Below are 18,834 nucleotides of genomic sequence, written 5' to 3' on the forward strand. Positions count from 1 at the left end.
GTATGCCCAGCAGTGGGATTGCTGGGTTGTATGGCAGTTCTATTTCCAGTTTTTTAAGGAATCTCCACACTGTTCTCCATAGTGGCTGTACTAGTTTGCATTCCCACCAATAGTATAAGAGGGTTCCCTTTTCTCCACACCCTCTCCAGCATTTATTGCTTGTAGACTTTTGGATTGCAGCCATTCTGACTGGCGTGAAATGGTACCTCATTGTGGTTTTGATTTGCATTTCTCTGATAATGAGTGATGTTGAGCATCTTTTCATGTGTTTGTTAGCCATCTGTATGTCTTCTTTGGAGAAATGTCTATTTAGTTCTTTGGCCCATTTTTTTGATTGTGTCGTTTATTTTTCTGGATCACATCAGTTTTTGAAAGGTTTCTATTGAAATAGCTATTCAATACCACAGTCAGTTTCTAGAATACACTATTAAGTTATTCGTTAACACTGAGCTAGTTTATGTAATTCTTTTTTTCACCTTGAACTCATATTTTCATTCAACTTCAGATTCAGCATTTCATCCTAATGTAAGATATGTATATTTAAGCATTGTTTTATCTACCTCCTTTATACACAAAAATGGAAATTGAAATTTAAAAACTTGTTGGTGAGCGGAAATAAGTTTAAAAATCATCTGGACAACACACTATTGTTTAAATATAAATAATAAAACTTTAGTGAAAACTGCATTTAAAAATATGGATGTTGGTCTTTGCCTCCCACACCCTCCTTTCCTTTCTGCCTGAGTTAGTTTGTGCACTCATGGGCATATAATTGTTATAGTTAGTGATAGCAGTGTGCAGGTATTCTTTCTTTCCCCTTGTTCTCTTTTATAGATATGAGTGTTTGAACATATCTGTATGTTCTATCTGTATACGTTTGAACGTGTCTGTATGTTTGAACATACCTATAGGAACATATCTAGTGTTCTAACGTATTTTTTATAGTCTGAAACAATGTTTACAAAAATAAATACTTCGAAATGGAAAGTTTTTCCTAGCAGTTTTACTTCTTTGGCTTCCTAGTTTTGCAATACAAAATTTTGTAATACAAAATTTAAACAGTGATCTGTCATCAGAAGACACCACCTTTCCTCTTCTCAGTAGATACCTGATTCCTATTAAAAACCACTGGCTTCTGGTGGAGCTCCCGCACTAGAGGTGGCCAAGTCATGAGCTGCACCCTGTCGACAGGGCTGCCAGGTCGGGACGGCAGAGGCGGCGGCGGTGGCCGTGGGGACCTGCATCACCAGCATGGTCTCCAGCAAGCACTGGCTTTTCGGCATCCTCAGCGGGCTCATCAGATGGTTAGCCCTGAAAATGCCAAATCCAGCCCTGACGATGATGAGCAGCAGATGGAGCTTGATGAAGAAATGGAAAATGAAATTTGCAGAGTATGGGATATGTCAATGGATGACGATGTGGCTTTGTTTCTCCAAGAATTTAATGCTTCTGACATATTTACGGGAGTATTGGCCAAATCAGAATGTCCTCGATTAAGAGAAATATGTGTGGGAATTTTAGGTAATAGGGCCTGTTTCCACATTCAGGGAAGAAAAAAGATAAAGAGGCCAAGGTGCTTTCTCTTAGCAAATCTTTACTTTTTATTTGGAAAGGACAGCCCTCCCTGGCCAGAACCATGTCTAATGTCCGTCCCTAACTGCAGGTATTTGAAATCAAGTACTTTTTTTCTTTCTGGCCTCTACAAGAGAGAAAGGCAAGAGAGAAAGGAGATACGAGTGGCTTTTGAGTATACCCAGTTCATGGTGTTTGCCACAATATGCAAGCCTTTCTATCCATTTAAATTGTATTGATGCCATGCTAGGTTGTTAGTAGCAATCAAAAGTAATTACCAGTTTAGTTTTGTTACAGTTCACATTTTTCCCAATGTTGTACATATGAAAATGGAAATGCTAACATTCGGATGAAAGAACACTAGCAAAATTCTCTGGTTTAATTTCAGAAAATGATTTGCTTGAATGAATTCAGATTTTTAAAATTAACATTGAGGAAGCTTCATAACATCTGGGTTGTTCACTTATGTGATTTTCCTCTCACACTCTATCATTCATTATAGTGCTTCCTAATGAAATGTATTCAGAGGATCAACCTGGTCCACTTATAGGAAGTACCCAGTTTGTATTATTTCAGTTGCTGAAAGTGGACTTTCAGTAGCTTTTCAGAAAATATCAGTTATGAATGAAATAGCCAGCTTTTTAAGCCTCTCTTCTGGTATAGCCTCTTCTCAGTATATTGCAGAATCTTTTATGCTTTAAAGCACTGGTCTTGCCTCACACTTTGTATTCTTTCCTTGAGTGACTTTTGCTGATAAAATACAGGGCTGCCCTGTGCTGTTCGTAGGAAATACATGATTTCCAGTTTCGGGGTAGTTTTAGTGTTAAAAGTATCCTGCCAAAAAGAATTGAACTATAAAATTAAAATCTTATCGGTTAAACTCTTGAAAAAAAAAAAACCTACAAAATTCAGTTCTTCAAATACATTTGAATCAGTTCTAATGAGGTGGAGGAAACTGGAGCCTATTATACAGAGTAAAGTAAGCCAGAAAGAAAAACACCAAAACAGTATACAAATGCATATGTGTGGAATTTAGAAAGATGGTAATGATAACCCTGTATGCAAGACAGCAAAAGAGACACAGATGTATAGAACAGTCTTTTGGACTCTCTGGGAGAGGACGAGGGTGGGATGATTTGAGAGAATAGCATTGAAACATGTATATTATCATATGAAACAGATCACCAGTCCAGCTTTGATGCATGAGACAGGGTGCTCGGGGCTGGTGTACTGGGAGGACCCAGAGGGATGGGATGGAGAGGGAGGTGGGAGGGGGGTTCAGGATGGGGAACACGTGTACATCCATGGCTGGTTCATGTCAATGTATGGCAAAACCAATACAATATTGTAAAGTAATTAGCCTCTCATTAAATTAATTTTAAAAAATTCATTTCTTCACTTTGAAATAGGGGCCTGCTGACTGGGTCCAAGCCCTCAGCCTCCTACCAAATTAGATTGGGAGTCAATATCTTAATGAAAACTTACAGTCATATGAAACTAGTTTCACAGATCCACATGATTCTTTAATAAGCTTAAACCATAGGTAGGTCTAACAAATGGAAATTGTCTAAAGCAGAAACTGTGATAGAAAGTGCTAAGAGTGGCAACAGCAGTGTTTAGTATCAAAAGTACAATTAAGAAGTAAAATGAACATTTTACAATAATTTCATATATAGTTCACAGTTTCTGTGAATAATGCAAAACACCAATTGATTTCTTAGTACTTTTTATAGTAGCACAGAGAATTAGCTTGAAGTTAAAAAGGCTGCCCCTATTTGCTGAATAGTCCAGTGGAGGCTGCACACAGCCCCGGCTGCAAAATGGACCTGATTTGGCCCTCTCCTAGGAGGAGAATCTGTTAAGGAAGAGGCAAGGCATATGGAATCTCTGCTACAGAGAGTCTATGATTAAGAAAATTGGGGAAAAAATGTATACAGAAACTATGTTTATCATATTGTTACACAGAGAAATATATGGTCTCTTACACTAAGTGGAAAGTTAAACTAGAGCAGTTAACCAAATACTTGAGAATACACAGAGGTGAGGAAAATGGGGCTCAGCACAATGGAGTCATTCTCCAGAGAATAACAATTTCAAATTCTCTGAAATAACAAAGGTAAATGCTTAAAATTAAGGATCTGAAAGGAACTGGAGGAATTTTGCATGTACACAATCTGAAATGCATCTAGGTGACTCCCTTTTTCATCTCAGAAATTTGAAGTCAAATTTCTTAATTATTATGAAGTAAATATTTTGAAGGAGGAAAAACTCTCTTTAGTAAGAAATTACAAATGCAAAATAGAATTTACTGTGCAAGAGGTTAAATATTGATTAAAGGGTAGCAGTCACTGGAAATGATGTGTGTGAAGTTCCTGAAGGAGGGATCAGATGACCATTATCCACTTGAGGGAACACAGCTGTGAATCCAAATCTCACATAGCATTTTGGCTCTTGGAGATTGGGTTGTTCTGTGAAGGTATTTTTCATGGTTTGGGAATCACCAGCATTATGAGATATTTTTTAGATTGAGAACAGCATGGGCCTGTAAGGCTTTGCATGCTTTAATTGTTATTAAATGTGTCATACAGGCAACATTTATTTTGCACACAATTTACTGAAGTTTTTAAAAAAGTACTACGTTTGTTTTATTGAAAAGCCTCTTCAAAGGAGCATAATAGACATCACATAATTATAAACGGTCATGAGATTACTATGAGTAATTATACACCAATAAAATTTAAAACCTAGAAGAAATGGACAAATTTCTAGAAATGTACAATCTTCCAAGACTGAGCCAGGTAGAAATAGAAAATAAAAACTAACACCAGGATTGAAACTGGGTAATAATAATAATCTTTGACGGAACAGGTTCACAGGTACCAAACATTTAGAGAAGAGTTAACACCTATCCATCTCAAATGATTCCAAAAATTTGCAGAGTAAGAAATGCTTCTGAACTCATTCTGAGACCAGCATCACCCTGACACTAAAACTAGACAAAGATATCACAGCAACAGAAAACTAGAGGCCAATATCACCGATGGCTTGGAATAAAAACCAGTTAACATCGTCAAAGTGATAGGGAATGAGGCTGTAACTAGGGGGCCATGTGCTTGAAAGGACATCACAGCTGTCCCTAATCTTATCAGCTGTGAAAGGAATCTGGTGACTCAGTGGTAAAGAATAGCCTGCCAATGCAGGGTTCTTCTCCCAAAGGATATGTCTCCTGAAGCAAGGGTGACAAAAGAAAAAATAAATGAGACTATCTGAAACTAAAATATGTTTGAATAGTGAAGGAAACTATCAACAACAAAATGTAAAGACTGCTTACTGAATGGGAGATGTTTGTAAATGATATGTCTGCAAGGAATTAATATCCAGAGTATACAAAACTCATATGACTCAACATAAAACCCCCAAACAATATAGAACAACCCAAGTGTTGTAAAAAAATGGGCAGAGGATCTGAATAGATGTTTTTCCAAAGAAGACATACAGATGGCCAATAGGCACCTGAAAAGATGAGTCACAGATAAATGTGTCAAAGATATGAAAGGTACAGCATGGGAAGTATAGTCAGTCAACAATTATATGGCCTTCCCTGGTGGCTCAAACGGTAAAGAATCTGCCTGCAATGTGGGAGACCTGGGTTCAATCCCTAGTTTGAGAAGATCCCTTGGAGGAAGGCATGGGACCCACTCCAGGGTACTTGCCTGGGGAATCCTTATGGACAAAGGAACCCGGCAGGCTACAGTCCATGGGGTTGCGAAGAGCCGAACTCAGCTGAGCCACTAAGCACACACAATGATTATATAATATTTTTGTATGCTGACAGATGACAACTAGATTATCATGGTGATACTTTTCAAATCTTTAGAAATATGGAATCTCTATGTTGTGTATCAGGAATTAACATAGTGTTGTGGGTATTTTACACTTCAAAAACAAGCAAACTCATAGAAAAAGAGATCAGATTTGTGGTTACCAGAGGCAGGGGTAGGGAGGGGATGGGGAATTGGATGAAAGCAGTCAAAACGTACAACTTCCAGTTTCTTTTAACTTATACAATGCTATATGTTAATTATACCTGAATAACACCGGGGACGGAAAAAAAAAAACAAAATATCCAACTCAAACCGTTTATGAAACGTGTGTCAAAAAGGTATACATGTTTTTCGGATAAATAACCAACCTAGTTCGAGGGATTTTAGCTGAGTCTTGAGGGTCTAGACCACTACCTGTGCTCCTGCACTTTTGATATTTTAAACAGGAACAGCCTTAGTACTAGAACTTACAAGAAGCTGCTCAAACTCAATGCTGCTTAAATGCTTGAGGAAAGAAACTCAAGCGCTTTGCCGTGGCAAAGGCCGGAAGGACGCCCCCAAAAGTCACAGCCTGGTCTGTGCTTCAACACGCAGAGCCTCACCAAGTGTCGTGTCCAGCACACTCCGGCGTGACCCACGAGGGAGTGTGGTTAGAGTGTGGTTATACCTTTTTGGCACTAAGCCTTGTCGGAGGTGACCCCCGCCCCCACCTGCAAGGCACTTGCCACTTGCAGACAGAAGGACCTGGACCGGGTTCAAGAACTCAAGAGGCAGGGCTGCGCCCTCTCAGGTTTCTGACTGGGGCTGAGGCTAACACAGCAGGTCTTTTTGGTGAATATGCCATTTTAAAACTTAGCTTTATTTCAGGAGCGCACTCCCATCGCCTCTATAATCCTAACAGCATTTCACACCCACACCAGGAGGCAGGCTCTTTTTTGAGCACTGAGGTGCCTGTGAACGGAGCATTTGAAGTTCAGAGCACTGCGGCCCACCTATTTGGAGCTCGCGTCCTTGACAGTCTCGGTATTTGCGGGCATGACACACTGCGCATGGGGCAGCAGTGCAAATGCGAACTTTCTGTGCCTCATCTTACGTGTTCGTAAGAGCAATTGTAGTGCGCCGAGGCCTCGCTGAAGCGTGAGCTCAAAGGTGCCCTTGACCAATGAGTTCAAAGGTATCCATGGCCATGGGAGAGAGACCTGTGCTGGGGAGCACCTGCTTCAGCACCTTATATACGTAGATATATTAGCTCTGCTTGTGGCTGCGCTTATTCTTTCGTTTATCTTAAGCCTCCCAGACAGCGGTCTCGGAGCGGTTCTTGGGCAATGCCTGTGGAATGTAAGGCAGGCGGAGCCAGCCCTGCAGCGGGCGGCGGGGATGACTATTTATTATCTCCATATTCAAATGAGGCCTCCAACTTCCTAGAATCGGATTGGACGATCGGTCCCGTTCTGCCAGGTTACAGATAATTTATGTAAATAGTAGATGCCAGTTCTTCTTTCCTATTGGACAATAGGTCAACCAATCCGAAGGCCATGAGTGGAGTCAGGTTCGGTTCAGTTCAGTTCAGTTCGGTCGCGCAGCTGTGTCCGACTGATTGCGACCCGGTGTGCTCCAGCTAGCCAGGCCTCCCGAGTTAGGTTGCGGGTTTCTATTCAAACCCTTTGTTGTAACTGGAGTTGGGTATTTGTTTAGTTACCATGTCTGTACCGGACAAAAAAATGAAGACGGTAATAAAAACCCGCTTTAATCCCGCGTCTCCGATTTTCCTGGATAGGAGACAAACAAAGGGGACATTTCTTGAGACAGTGAGCTTGTGCTTATTTAGCAGAGGGAAATGGCAGCTTCCAACCACCATTCCAATCATTTGTTTCCTATCATTTCTTTTACCCCCGAAGGCCGAAGAGATAATTCCTTTCAGAATTCAAGAGTTAATGCGAAAGGTTCTTTCAGAAGTACAGAAAACAGTACTGAAAACAAACTAAGGTACTTACAAGGCAGATTTTTTAACTGGAGGGAGGAAATGAATGGGTTTCAAAGGAAACATTAGTCCTTTATATTGTTGTTATTATTAATACTGACTAAACAACCCCTTTTGAAGCGACAGCTATTTGCTAAGTGTATATGTATCACCTCGTGTAGCCTCCTAATAACCCCAAGGGTTAGATACTTTTATTGTCCTGTAATTACCCATGAGAGTGGAGGTTTGGGAACCATTAAAGGGTAAATTGAGATATATTACAATTTTAAAGAGTTTATATGAGCAGAAATGATTCAAATTGGGGAGCATCCAATCTAGTTGTTAGAAAGGGGCTGTACAAAATGAAAGACTTCTACAGCCGGAAGGAAGGGTTGGGTTTGGAAATCGTCACTCACGGGTCTGGACAGGGCAAAGAGCTCACCACCTGGTCTCCCCCGGAGACTCCTCCGAGGTAAGCCGAGACCCCAGGCTCGCCTTCTTTTGGTACTAACAGCCTTAGGTTCTGGTCCAGCGTTCTTCCCAGAGTCCTATGCTGAAACACCAAGTAAGTCCTACCAGCCTCCAGAATTATGAAAAATAAATATCTGTTGCTTTTAATCTACCCAGTCTATGGTGGTGTAACAATCCAAGTGGCCTGAGATGAGGAGCCAAGGAATATGCCGCCTCCGTTTTCGGTTCAAATCACTTTGTCACGTTTGGTCCTGACACATCAAGATGAAATGGATTTCATTTCCTAGAAAATTTACTTGTGCCACTTAATTAAAGTATTATACCTGTATTTACTTGAGCTGATGCAGACTGGCCCATTTATTTTTTATTCTAGATTTAAGAGCTCTGTGGGATAAGACAGTAGTCATTCATTTGACTTAGTTAAGAACAGGTTTGAGTAATTTTAAAAATCCCAAGAAATTTGAAATTTTATTTATTTTGGTAAAAAACACATGAAAAAAACTCTTACTAAATTTTAAGCGTATAGTACAATATTCAGTTATTTATATTCTGCCGTTCATACAATGATTGACTTGCTAATGGTACTTCACAGCTCAGGGCTCATTACTGTCATCGATTTGAGTAAGCACCACCTCCTGTTTATTTACAGATATATATATATGTATATATAAATGTGTAAATATGTATTCCCAAATATCTTCCCTCTGCCCATTTTTCTTGCTTGCCTGCTTTCCAGTGCACTTTTTAAGAAAGTCTAATGAAGTACTGGAAATATTTTGAAGATGTGATATTGTGATATATAATAAATATATATTTAGTCTTCCTCCCTATTCCTGGCACAGAGCTCCAAAAACCCTTGGAATTTCCTAAGTGATGAGAATCATAAAAGTGTCTCGATATTCAAAACAAACCTCTGTTGATGACACCAGACTGTGTTAGTAAGGTGACTTTTGGAAAGTCTTTGAGGATGGGAGCAGTCCCCAGGGGAACCAATTTAGAGAGACAGGGTTAGAAATTTTAATACCACCCTGACCTCTTGGGAGGGGAGAGGGGCTAGAGGTTGAATCCATTATCAGTGGCCAGTGATTTAATCAATCATGGCTATGTAATGAAGCTTCCATAAAAGCTCAAAAGGATAGGGTTTGGAGAGATTTCAGGTCAGTGAACATCTGGAGATTTGGAGAATGTTATGCCCAGAGAGAGCATGAAAGCTCTGCACCTTTCCCCGTATCTTGCCCTATGCAACTCTCTCACTTGGTTGTTTCCAGGTTACATGCTTTTATAATAAACTGGTGATGTGTTCTGTGTTCTGTGAGCCACTCTGGCAAATTGATGGAACTGAGGACGAGGGTATGGAAACCTCTGATCTATAGTCAGTAGCTCAGAAGCACAGACAACCTGGTCTTGGGAAGGAACTAAAGGTTCTTGACTTTGTTTTATGGCTAAACTATTTTGTCTTGTTTGACTGTTTTCCTTTGTTTCTGCATTTTCTCATTTCTCTGATTGAGCTTGTTGTTTGGAACTAGGTGGAAGCGAGTCTCTCTGCAGGGAAGGCCTTGCAGAATCCTGCTGGGTTTCCTAAGTAGAGTTTGGAGACCAGAAGGGGGAGCTATTCTGTGCTGCAACGATAACAGAGCCCAACAGGAAGAAGAATGCTCCTCTCTTTTGGCAAGGACTCAGCCAATGAAGATATGGACTCTTTGTTTACTGGAGTCCTCCCAACTTTCTTTTCCTCTTCATAAAAGTGTTATTCCTTTGCCGTGTGGAAATATAAATGTGGCTTGCCACGGCTGCAGACCCCAAGTTGCAATTCTGTTGATCCCAAATAAATTCACGCTTGTTTCAGGTTAGCAAACTTCAACACTTCTTTTATCTTTTTTGCTGGACTCAATTCAACTCATAACAAATGGTTAGTTCCTCTCTGGTTAGTTTTTCCCCTCTATCCCCACACCCATAAATAAGTTTAAAGAAACATTTCCTTTATGGTTTATTGGGTCCCACACATTTTGACATGTAGTTATTTCTGTGTGGATCACAACAAACTGTGGAAAATTCTTCAAGAGATGGGAATACCAGATCTCCTGAGAAATCTGTATGCAGGTCAAGAAGCAACAGCTAGACTAGAACTTGAAAGGAAGGATTGGTTCCAAATTGGAAAAGGAGTACGTCAAGGCTGTATAGTGTCACCCTGCTTATTTAACTTCTATGCAGAGTATATCATGTGAAGTGCTGGGCTGGATGAAGCACAAGGTGGAATCAAGACTGCCAGGAGAAATATCAATAACCTCAGCTATGCAGATGACACCACCCTTATGGCAGAAAGGGAAGAGGAACTAAAGAGCCTCTTGATGAAAGTGAAAGAGGAGAGTGAAGAAGCTGGCTTAACACTCAACATTCAAAAAACAGGTGTATTTTTTACCAGCTGAGCTACTAGGGAAGCCCCTCTTGCTTGGAGCCCTTCCTTTCACCACACAAAAGCTTGACTTTGCTGTGAGACGGATGAGTGGAGCCAAGTTTGGTTCACTAACAAGGTCTCCCAACTTAATAGTGAAAAAAAAAAAATCTGAATTTATACTTTTATTTCTTAGTAACTGGGTAGAGTGTATAATTTTTCTATTCAGCATTTGCTTTTATTTATATTTTTGTGAACTGACAAATTCCAGTGGTATTTTTCCACTGAAATTTTCTGTTCGAACTTTATGAACTCTGTATATCTTGGCTGGCAGTTTCCTAGTTTGGCTGTTTTTCTTTAATGACTGTGCCTGATTATTTTTCACATTCACAAGATTATTATGGACTTTGCTCATTGATTTCTTTTCTTTCCACTCTTCTCTCCATTATGTTCCTAGCTTACCCAACAAATCAGCTAAGCTCTTCTTCCAGTGCTTTTCTCCTTCTGACCATCACTCCGCAGAACTAACCTCAGTTTACTAGCCACACTTCTGACTGCCCATTTAGTGCATTTTCAAGTCTATGCCAATGTACACAAAGAGAATAAAGAGGGTCACTCATTATCCTGATAGGGAAAGGGGTAAGTTGCAACCCACTGCAGTTGCCCACTGACAGTGTGTCCTGAGGGGAATTCAAGATAGGAAAACTGATGAAACATTCTGCACTTTGGATTTACCAAGCCCCTAGACAGTTAAAATGTGTAACTAAGGAATAGATTCAGAGACTCCATATTCTTGCATCTTCCCATAGACAGAAGAGCGCTAAAGTCAGCTACTTGAGATAGCTGTTGTGATTAGCAGTACTCTTTTATCAAGATGTATGTCTGACTACAAGTATTTACCGATCAAAACAATTCTTCTATATACTGGCTCATTCCCTATCTCTTTGGAGCAGCCCCTCAGGCTTTCCTGGTGGCTCAGATGGTAAAGAATCTGCCTGCAACGCAGGAGACCCAGGTTCGATCTCTGGGTTGGGAAGATCCCCTGGAGAAGGAAATGGCAACCCACTCCAGTATTCTTCCTTGGAAAATCCCATGGACAGAGGAGCCTGGCAGGCTATAGTCCATTGGGTCACAGAGTCTGACACAACTGAGGGACTAACACACACACATTCCTCCTTTCCTCCTGCTTCAGAGGTAAGAGGTAAGGATCGCACAGAATCAGACACGACTGAAGTGACTTAGCAGCAGCAGAGGTAAGGAGAGGTTGTGTGGATGAAGACAGGCTTGCCTTATCAGTAAACAAAGGGTGTTGTGGCACAGCGACTGGCCAATGGTACATCCAGAGGGGATTTAGGAAGGAGAACAGGATACTAGCCTTTTAGATAGCTAAGGTCCCTATCAAAGGAATGATTCCAATAACCCCAGATGATTACATCTTCCCATACATTAAAAAAAGCACTAAATTCATTAACTTAAGATGCCTGGTTTTCTTCAATCAACAGCAGATTTTGATAGTCCAACTATCTGATTTTTATTGTAAAAACTCCTATAATACCTCGGTTCTAAGAGGCTCTCTTCCTGGAGCAAGTCTGCGGAATAGAATAGTAACTCTCAACTTCTAGGTTGTGCATTTCCTTCAGTCAACAACTATTTCCTGGCTACGTATGTGTGCATGCTTAGTTGCTTCAGTCATGTCCAACTCTGCGACCCTATGGGCCTTAGCCCCCCAGGCTTCTCCTTCCATGGAAGTCTTCAGGAAAGAAAACTGGAGTGGGTTGCTGTGTCCGCCTCCAGAGGATCTTCCCTGCCCAGGGATCAAACCAGCATCTCTGAAGTCTCCTGCATTGGCAGGCGGGTTCTTTACCACTAGAGCCACCTGGGAAGCCCCATTTCCTGGCTATAGGCATAAAAACTTAACTTTTACATTATGCGTTTTTCGTTAAGTGAACATCAGGTTTAAAAAACACACACAAAACCAAAGCGCAATACCTAGGAAGACTGCACGTATATGGACTTAAAGATTCACTTTTTAAAAATCGAAGATTACTTTTTTTAAACCGCGTGCTTGCTTAAAAACAACCACCAAAAAACAAAAATCCAAAAAAACCTCACCCTATTAGACTGCTCCTCCCCAAACCAGTTTTTGTCTTTTCTAAAGAAATGCTAACAAATGTCCTGGTATGGACCAGGATACTGGTAGCTTTGGGTCTTATCAGATGTATTCAGTCTGCATTAATGAGTTTTCTCGACGCTGAATTCCCCGTTCCTGTGGCTCAGGGACAAACAGTAGACCAAAGGCCTGGGTTTCAAGCTGCTAAGGTGGGGTTGAGGTAGAAAAATATGAGGCAGTCAGTTTAGCCTAGGGTCAAAAGGAAACAAACAAACACAAAGGACTCCATTTCTTCTTTTAAAAATCGAATTCCAATCTCCCCTTATTTTTCGCCTAAGTGTTTGCTGTTCCAGTTTGTTGACATTTAAAGGAAATGCCTCTAACTCCCTTGACCTGAAGGCCGTAAAACACCAGAACCTGTGACGGGACAATCAGCAGCTGATCAGGGAGAAAAACACCAGGTGGCCCATTAACTTTAGAACAAGGTCCTCAGACAATGGCCTGAGGTCAGCAGAAAAGGGGATGGGACAGGGCAAGAGAAAGGGTGAGAGGGTGGAGGCTCAGTATCATAAGAAAATTCAAGAACAGGGAGATCAGGAAAAAAGGGTCATAAAAATGGACAAACTGACATGATGATTTTTAGAACAGGGATTATGTACACTGGGATCCTAAACCAACCAAAACAAATAGGTGGGTCAACATTAGTAAAGATATAAACTCGTGATTCCCGCGGTTTGGGGGAACGCTTTTTCCCTTCTCAGTGACTATGCTGGCAGCTCTATACTTCTACTCTTTGAAACAAACTTTGCCTTTGTGAGTATCTGCGTGTCCCTGGAAGATCATTCCTTCGCGGGCTGTTCCAGGATTCTCCGTTCAGAATGGCCCTCACAGGACGTATTACCCTGAGGGGCCACGTCTAACCTGCGCACAGGGAAAAGCCCACGCAGCTCGGTGCGTACAGAACGATTTGACACGAGGGGTTGCACGCAAGAGGTCCCACGCTGCAGTTTTCCAGCCCAGTCCCCACCCCGCGTTAGCATAGCGCTGCACGGAGGCGCTAGCAGCTCAGGTCCTAGAAGCTTACAAAAAAGTTTTATAACGGAGTTTTCAAATGAAACTGCTTCCTTTTCGCACACGAGTCATTTACGGGAGAAGTGACAATCCCTGTAAGATTTCAGCGTGCGAAGACGTGGGTCGGAGCGAAGCGCATCTCTGCTAGCTGAGCCGGGGTGAGTGTACACCGCTGCCAGGACCCAGGCAGAGTGGCGCGGCCCCTGCCAGGACCCGGGAGGGTGGAGTACACCGCTGCCGGGACCTTGCGTCGAGAACACCCCTGCCAGGACCTTGCGCCGGGCGCCCAGCCGTTCCAGTCGCCATTTCTTGTCTTCTGTCCCTGCGCTCCATCTCTATCAACGCATTCCTGTCCCTGGCTCTCCGGTAGCGCTCTTAGTGCGTCCGGGTCCCCGGCTCTCCCAGCCTCCAGTGCGCCCCTGTTCGCATCCTTGTCTGCGCCCTCTGGGGCCCCGCCGCTGCCGCCCTGGCGCTCCCCGCGGGCCCCGGCGAGGCCGCCTGCGCCCTGTGCCAGAGCGCGCCCCGCGACCCGGTGCGCGCCGACTGCGGCCATCGCTTTTGCCGGGCGTGCGTGGTGCGCTTCTGGGCGGAGGAAGACGGGCCCTTTCCGTGTCCCGAGTGCGCCGACGACTGCTGGGAGCGCGCCGTGGAGCCCGGCCGCCCGCCGCTCAGCCGCCGCCTGCTGGCGCTCGAGGAAGCAGCTGCGGCGCCCACGCGCGACGGCCCGGCCTCTGAGGCGGCGTTGCAGCTGCTGTGCCGCGCCGACGGGGGCCCGCTGTGCGCAGCTTGCCGCATGGCCGCGGGGCCCGAGCCACCCGAGTGGGAGCCCCGCTGGAGGAAGGCGCTGCGCGGCAAGGTGCCCTTTCCCGGAGGGTGCCCTGTCCCTCTTCTCATCACCAGACTGCGCCCTGTCCCCCTCCGTATTCTCTGGATGGCGCCCTGGCCCCCAGGCTCCATCTTCCGGACGGTGTCCTGGCTGCCGTCCCCATACCCCAGTTAGCGCCCTGCTCCCTTTCCTTTCTCTGGTGCCTAGTACCCTTTCTCCCATCCCAGGACGGAACCGTTTCCCCCGTTCCCTAACCCCAGAGGTTGCGGTCTCCGCACTCCCCTATCTGCAAGGTATTCTTTCCCCCTTTCCCACGCCTGGACGAGGCACTTTCTCCTCCTCTCCCTCCACCTCCCTGACTCCCCATAGGCGCGCGACTTTCCCAGGGTTGAACAGCCCTGCCCCGCCCCCCTTGGCAAAGAGAGTCCTGCTGAGGCCCCCCCACGCCCAGCCCCCTTTGTGTCACTGCCCTGCCCCCTGGCGTGACGTCATACTATGGTAGCCCCACCCCCACGGGCAAAGCCCTCTCAGTGGGGGTGGTAGTCGCTCAGTCGTGTCCGACTCTTTGCAACCCCAGGAACTGACGCCTGCCAGGCTCCTTTGTCCATGGAATTCCCAGGCAAGAGTACTGGAGTGGGGGTGTGGCCTGAGGGTACTGGCCCCTCTCTGGTCCTGTGCACCCCTCCCATTCAGTCTTCTCACCTGCTCTGAGCCCTCTTGAGTCCCTTCATCCACTCTGTTCTGGAACCTTCTCCACTGTGCTCTCAACTGTTTACATTTGGCACTTGGCTCTGGGTCAGAACCTGCCATTGGAGTCTGGTCACTGCTGAGGTCTGGTAATCCCAGGGACCCGCTGGTGTGTGTGTGTGTTGGGAGGGCCGGGGGAGTGCAGTGTTATTTCTGAGAGAATAAAGACAGCCAGGCCCCTGGAGTGGGAAGAGCCAGTGTGGTCCCTGCCCACCTGAGGGGAGAGAGTAACCTGTTTGAGGGTTCCTGCCTCAGGGAGTGGGTCCTGCGGTCTTCTTAAGCAGTGGGATGTTGCATCCAGGGGCTTCCTTGGGGTTAGAGCATGTGGCCAGGGAACTGGAGTTGGACTTTATTCCAGGTGAAGGACCCCACCCACCCAGTCAGTGCACGGGGCTGGGCAGGCCCTGTGTGTGCCCATGGTCACCCTAACGGGGCCACCCTCCGTCCCTCTGCTAGAAACAGTAACAGTTCAGTTCAGTCGCTCAGTCGTGTCCGACTCTGCGACCCCATGAATCACAGCACGTCAGGCCTCCCTGTCCATAACCAACACCCGGAGTTCACTCAGACTCGCATCCATCGAGTCAGTGATGCCATCTCATTCTCTGTCGTCCCCTTCTCCTGCCCCCAATCCCTCCCAAATGAATAGTCTTGTCTAGTGACCCTGTTGGATTCTTAGCACAAATGTTTCTCTCAGACTAGAGAGAGCATAATGGGTCACTAAGACCCCCTCTGCAGCCTGCAGAGTTTTGAGGTGTCTGATGAGCTAAGATCACGAACTGGGGCTTCTGGACTGCCCGACGGGATTCTAGTGGTGTGATGTCCCTCTGGACCGGGCTTAGGTGGGCCCCGGACTTCCAGAAGTGGCCACACTCTCCGTAACCAGCGTCTTTCTCCAGGAGAACAAGGGGTCTGTGGAGGTCATGAAGAAAGATCTAAATGACGCTCGGAATCTGCATGGCCAGGCTGAGTCCGCTGCTGCTGTGTGGAAGGCAAGTGGGGTGGGGGTCGAGTCCACGCGAGCAAGGAAACTTGGATGGGTACCCTGACCCTGTTTGGCAGGGCCTTGGACCACAGCTGAGCGCTGTACAGTCAGATGATCAGGGAACTCCTCCCTTGAGGTGGTCACTGGTGGATGGGTGGGGTCTCAGGGTAGCCTGAGGACACGGGTATTCCTGCTGCCCACCCATCCTGTAGGGACACGTAATGGACCGGAGGAAGAAGGCTCTGACTGACTACAAGAAGCTTCGGGCCTTCTTTGCCGAGGAGGAGGGGCGATTCCTACAAGAAGCAGAAAAAGAAGAAGGGTCCCTGGAGGACGAGGACGAGGACCCAGCAGAGAGGTTCAGGTCTCTGCTGCAGGCTGTGTCGGAGCTGGAGAGGAGGCACCGCAACCTGGGGCTCAATATGCTGCTCCAGGTAGGCACCCAGCCCTGCTGGTCAGGGGAGGGCAGCGGGATGCAGAGTCAAGAATTAGCAAGAGGGTAGCTTATCCAGAGAGAACCCTTCAGACCAGCACTGCCTGGCTTCCATTTGGGGCTGAATTTCAGGAATGGGTAATCCAGGAGACTGGCTTCCCCCCACATTTGCAGAAAGGGGGTGCTTGCTTTGCAGTATTGAAGTACTGGGCCCCTACCCTGTCCTTGGGCTCTACAGGTAGGAGCTGGCCACGAGGTCAGAAGAGTCAGGGATCTTGGGGACGGTGGTGGTTGCCATGTCCTCATCCTGAATGTCCTCCTTACTCTCTGCCCTGAAGCCTTGCCTAAACCTGGGGATTCTGGGCTCTTTGCAATCCTTGAGTCTGATCCTGGAACTGGCAGCGTCTGTCCTTCCCTCCTCTGAGCTGAGAGGTGCCGTTTTACCTCTGGCAGTAGTGGTTACTCAGCTCCAAGTGGGTGCTGATTGTGGGTGGAGAGACACGAGAGTCTGGTGGGGCTGGATTCTGCAGTCATCTGGCTTGCAGGATAGAAACTCGCTCACTGATTCTCTCTTTCCCTGTGCAGTGAACTGCTGCCTGCCCAGGCAGCAGGCAGAGGAAGCTATTAACCATCCCAGGCCGGAAACAGCTCCTCCATCTGCCTACTTCTGGACCCCTTGTCGTCCTTCAAGACACCCCCAGCCCTGCGTGTCTTCTCCTAGGTGAATATGTGGACTGTGAACTCTAGGTGCCCTCCTGGGGTTGCTGACGACAGTACTCTGCAGAAGAGTGTTTGTGTTCCCTTTTCTTCTGGGTGTTCATGTTTCTAGGCTGTAAACCTTTCACTGTAGAGATCTGTATTGGCGGTAAGTTAACCCAAGTGTATCCTGACTCCATAAAGTTCTTTTCATTGCCCCAAGTTTCATCAGATTTTCTGAGGTCTCCATGAGCTGTGGTGGTCATCTTCAGGAGGCTTGGGCTGTGCAGACCTGCTCCATGATGGGGCTGCTCCACCAGTCATGCACGCGCAGGCTCACAGACCCACACCCATGCAGGGCACAGCAGTTAAGGTGAAATTTGAGGCGACTGTCAAGGGAAAGGAATGCTCAGTGTGGCTGGGTGGGGATGGTGGGCTGGTCAGACTTGTCACCGCTGCTTGAGGTCCTTGAACAGCGTATGTTGCACAAACCTACACCTACTACGCTCAGGGTCTGTCCGCAGAAACACGAGAACCTTGGGGTGTTCAGGGACAGTGTAGCCCCTTGCTGGCATGTCTTTCAGGCTGTATCTGTTCTCTGCCTCTTAGTATATCTCATCAACCTGTTCTCATTTCTCTTCTCCATCTTCCATCCCTTGGATGCCAGTGGTTTCCCAGGAAACTGTCTTAGCATCACCCTCTATCTGCCTTGTCTGCCCCTCACTGACCCAGGAATTTTTCCTGGGGCAGCAGAAGCAATGTCAGGGTCAGGCCATCCCCAGACCTCACCTTGGTGTGTCATTTTCTCTGTACCTTTGACTTCCCTTCCTATTTCCTCTGCTGGATGAATTTAGCAAAACTCCTTATTTAGTGTCATTGTGTAGATTCCTCCAAGTGACGAAAATGTAGCGTGAAGTGACAAGATCACTGGGTATGAGAATTAACACAGACAGGCATTTAGGGTGGTAGTTGAGGCTATGAGTTGTTCACGCAAGTGCAGGTTTGTGATCAGTGGCCCATTTCTGGATGAACCCTCTCAGACCTGGGAGTCACGAGCCTTTGGCACTGCTGGGCCTTTGTGTTTCTGTGAGCTTGGGGGTCGGTTGCCTGCCTAGCTGGTAGCCGGCACTTAGCCTACTGAAGAGGGCTTGCTGTAGCCGGTTTGCTTAACGTCCCTCCTCATCTATATCCTCCCCATACCCTGGCAAGTCTCTGAGGAAGCACTGTGTCTACATGGTGCCATGTTGGGGGCTTCTGTGGCTTGGACTTTTCTCTGATGAGCCCTCCACCTCCTGCTTCTGCGAGTGAAATTGGGGTGCTGCCCCAGTTTCCCATGACTGGAGATCCAGCTGCCTGTTTTTCTCCTCTGCAGGGATCTGCTGGGAGGCCTGCCTGTTTTCCTTGAAGTAGACTACTTCAAGACTGATGTGCTATACAGGGCTGGTGTGCAGTCCAGAAAAGTGGTAGCTCCTGGGTTCCCAGTGCTGGGGAGAGAGAGGAGGTCCTGATGCCAGCATGGATCCAGTTTCTTTGTAACGGTGCGTGGATAGAATTCTCAGCCTGTTGGCCACCTCTCCCTTTCTCTCACATAATATCTACGTAAGAATGACAAGCAGAGGGTGGGAAAAGCTGCCTGGTTTTGAATAGGAGACATGTTCATCCTCTTGGCGAGCTATAGGACCTTGGCCAAATAACCCTGTAGCATAGATGGCCGTCGATTCTGGTGAGATATGACTTCTTGCTCAGCAGT

The 18,834-nt window shown here is 45.8% G+C and overlaps 1 protein-coding gene across 1 annotated transcript; it reads left to right on the forward strand.

The window, feature by feature from the left end:
• Positions 1–1,169: 1,169 nt before the first annotated feature.
• On the forward strand, positions 1,170–17,312 carry RNF187 (ring finger protein 187). The gene is made up of 5 exons (XM_040241681.1): positions 1,170–1,391; positions 13,780–14,256; positions 15,870–15,962; positions 16,168–16,389; positions 16,974–17,312. The coding sequence occupies exons 1-5, from the start codon at positions 1,170–1,172 to the stop codon at positions 16,974–16,976; spliced, it is 1,017 nt and encodes a 338-aa protein (XP_040097615.1). The 3' UTR covers positions 16,977–17,312.
• Positions 17,313–18,834: the final 1,522 nt, after the last annotated feature.

Source organism: Oryx dammah, unplaced genomic scaffold, assembly GCF_014754425.2.
Source record: "Oryx dammah isolate SB20612 unplaced genomic scaffold, SCBI_Odam_1.1 HiC_scaffold_5, whole genome shotgun sequence".
Classification (NCBI taxonomy): domain Eukaryota; kingdom Metazoa; phylum Chordata; class Mammalia; order Artiodactyla; family Bovidae; genus Oryx; species Oryx dammah.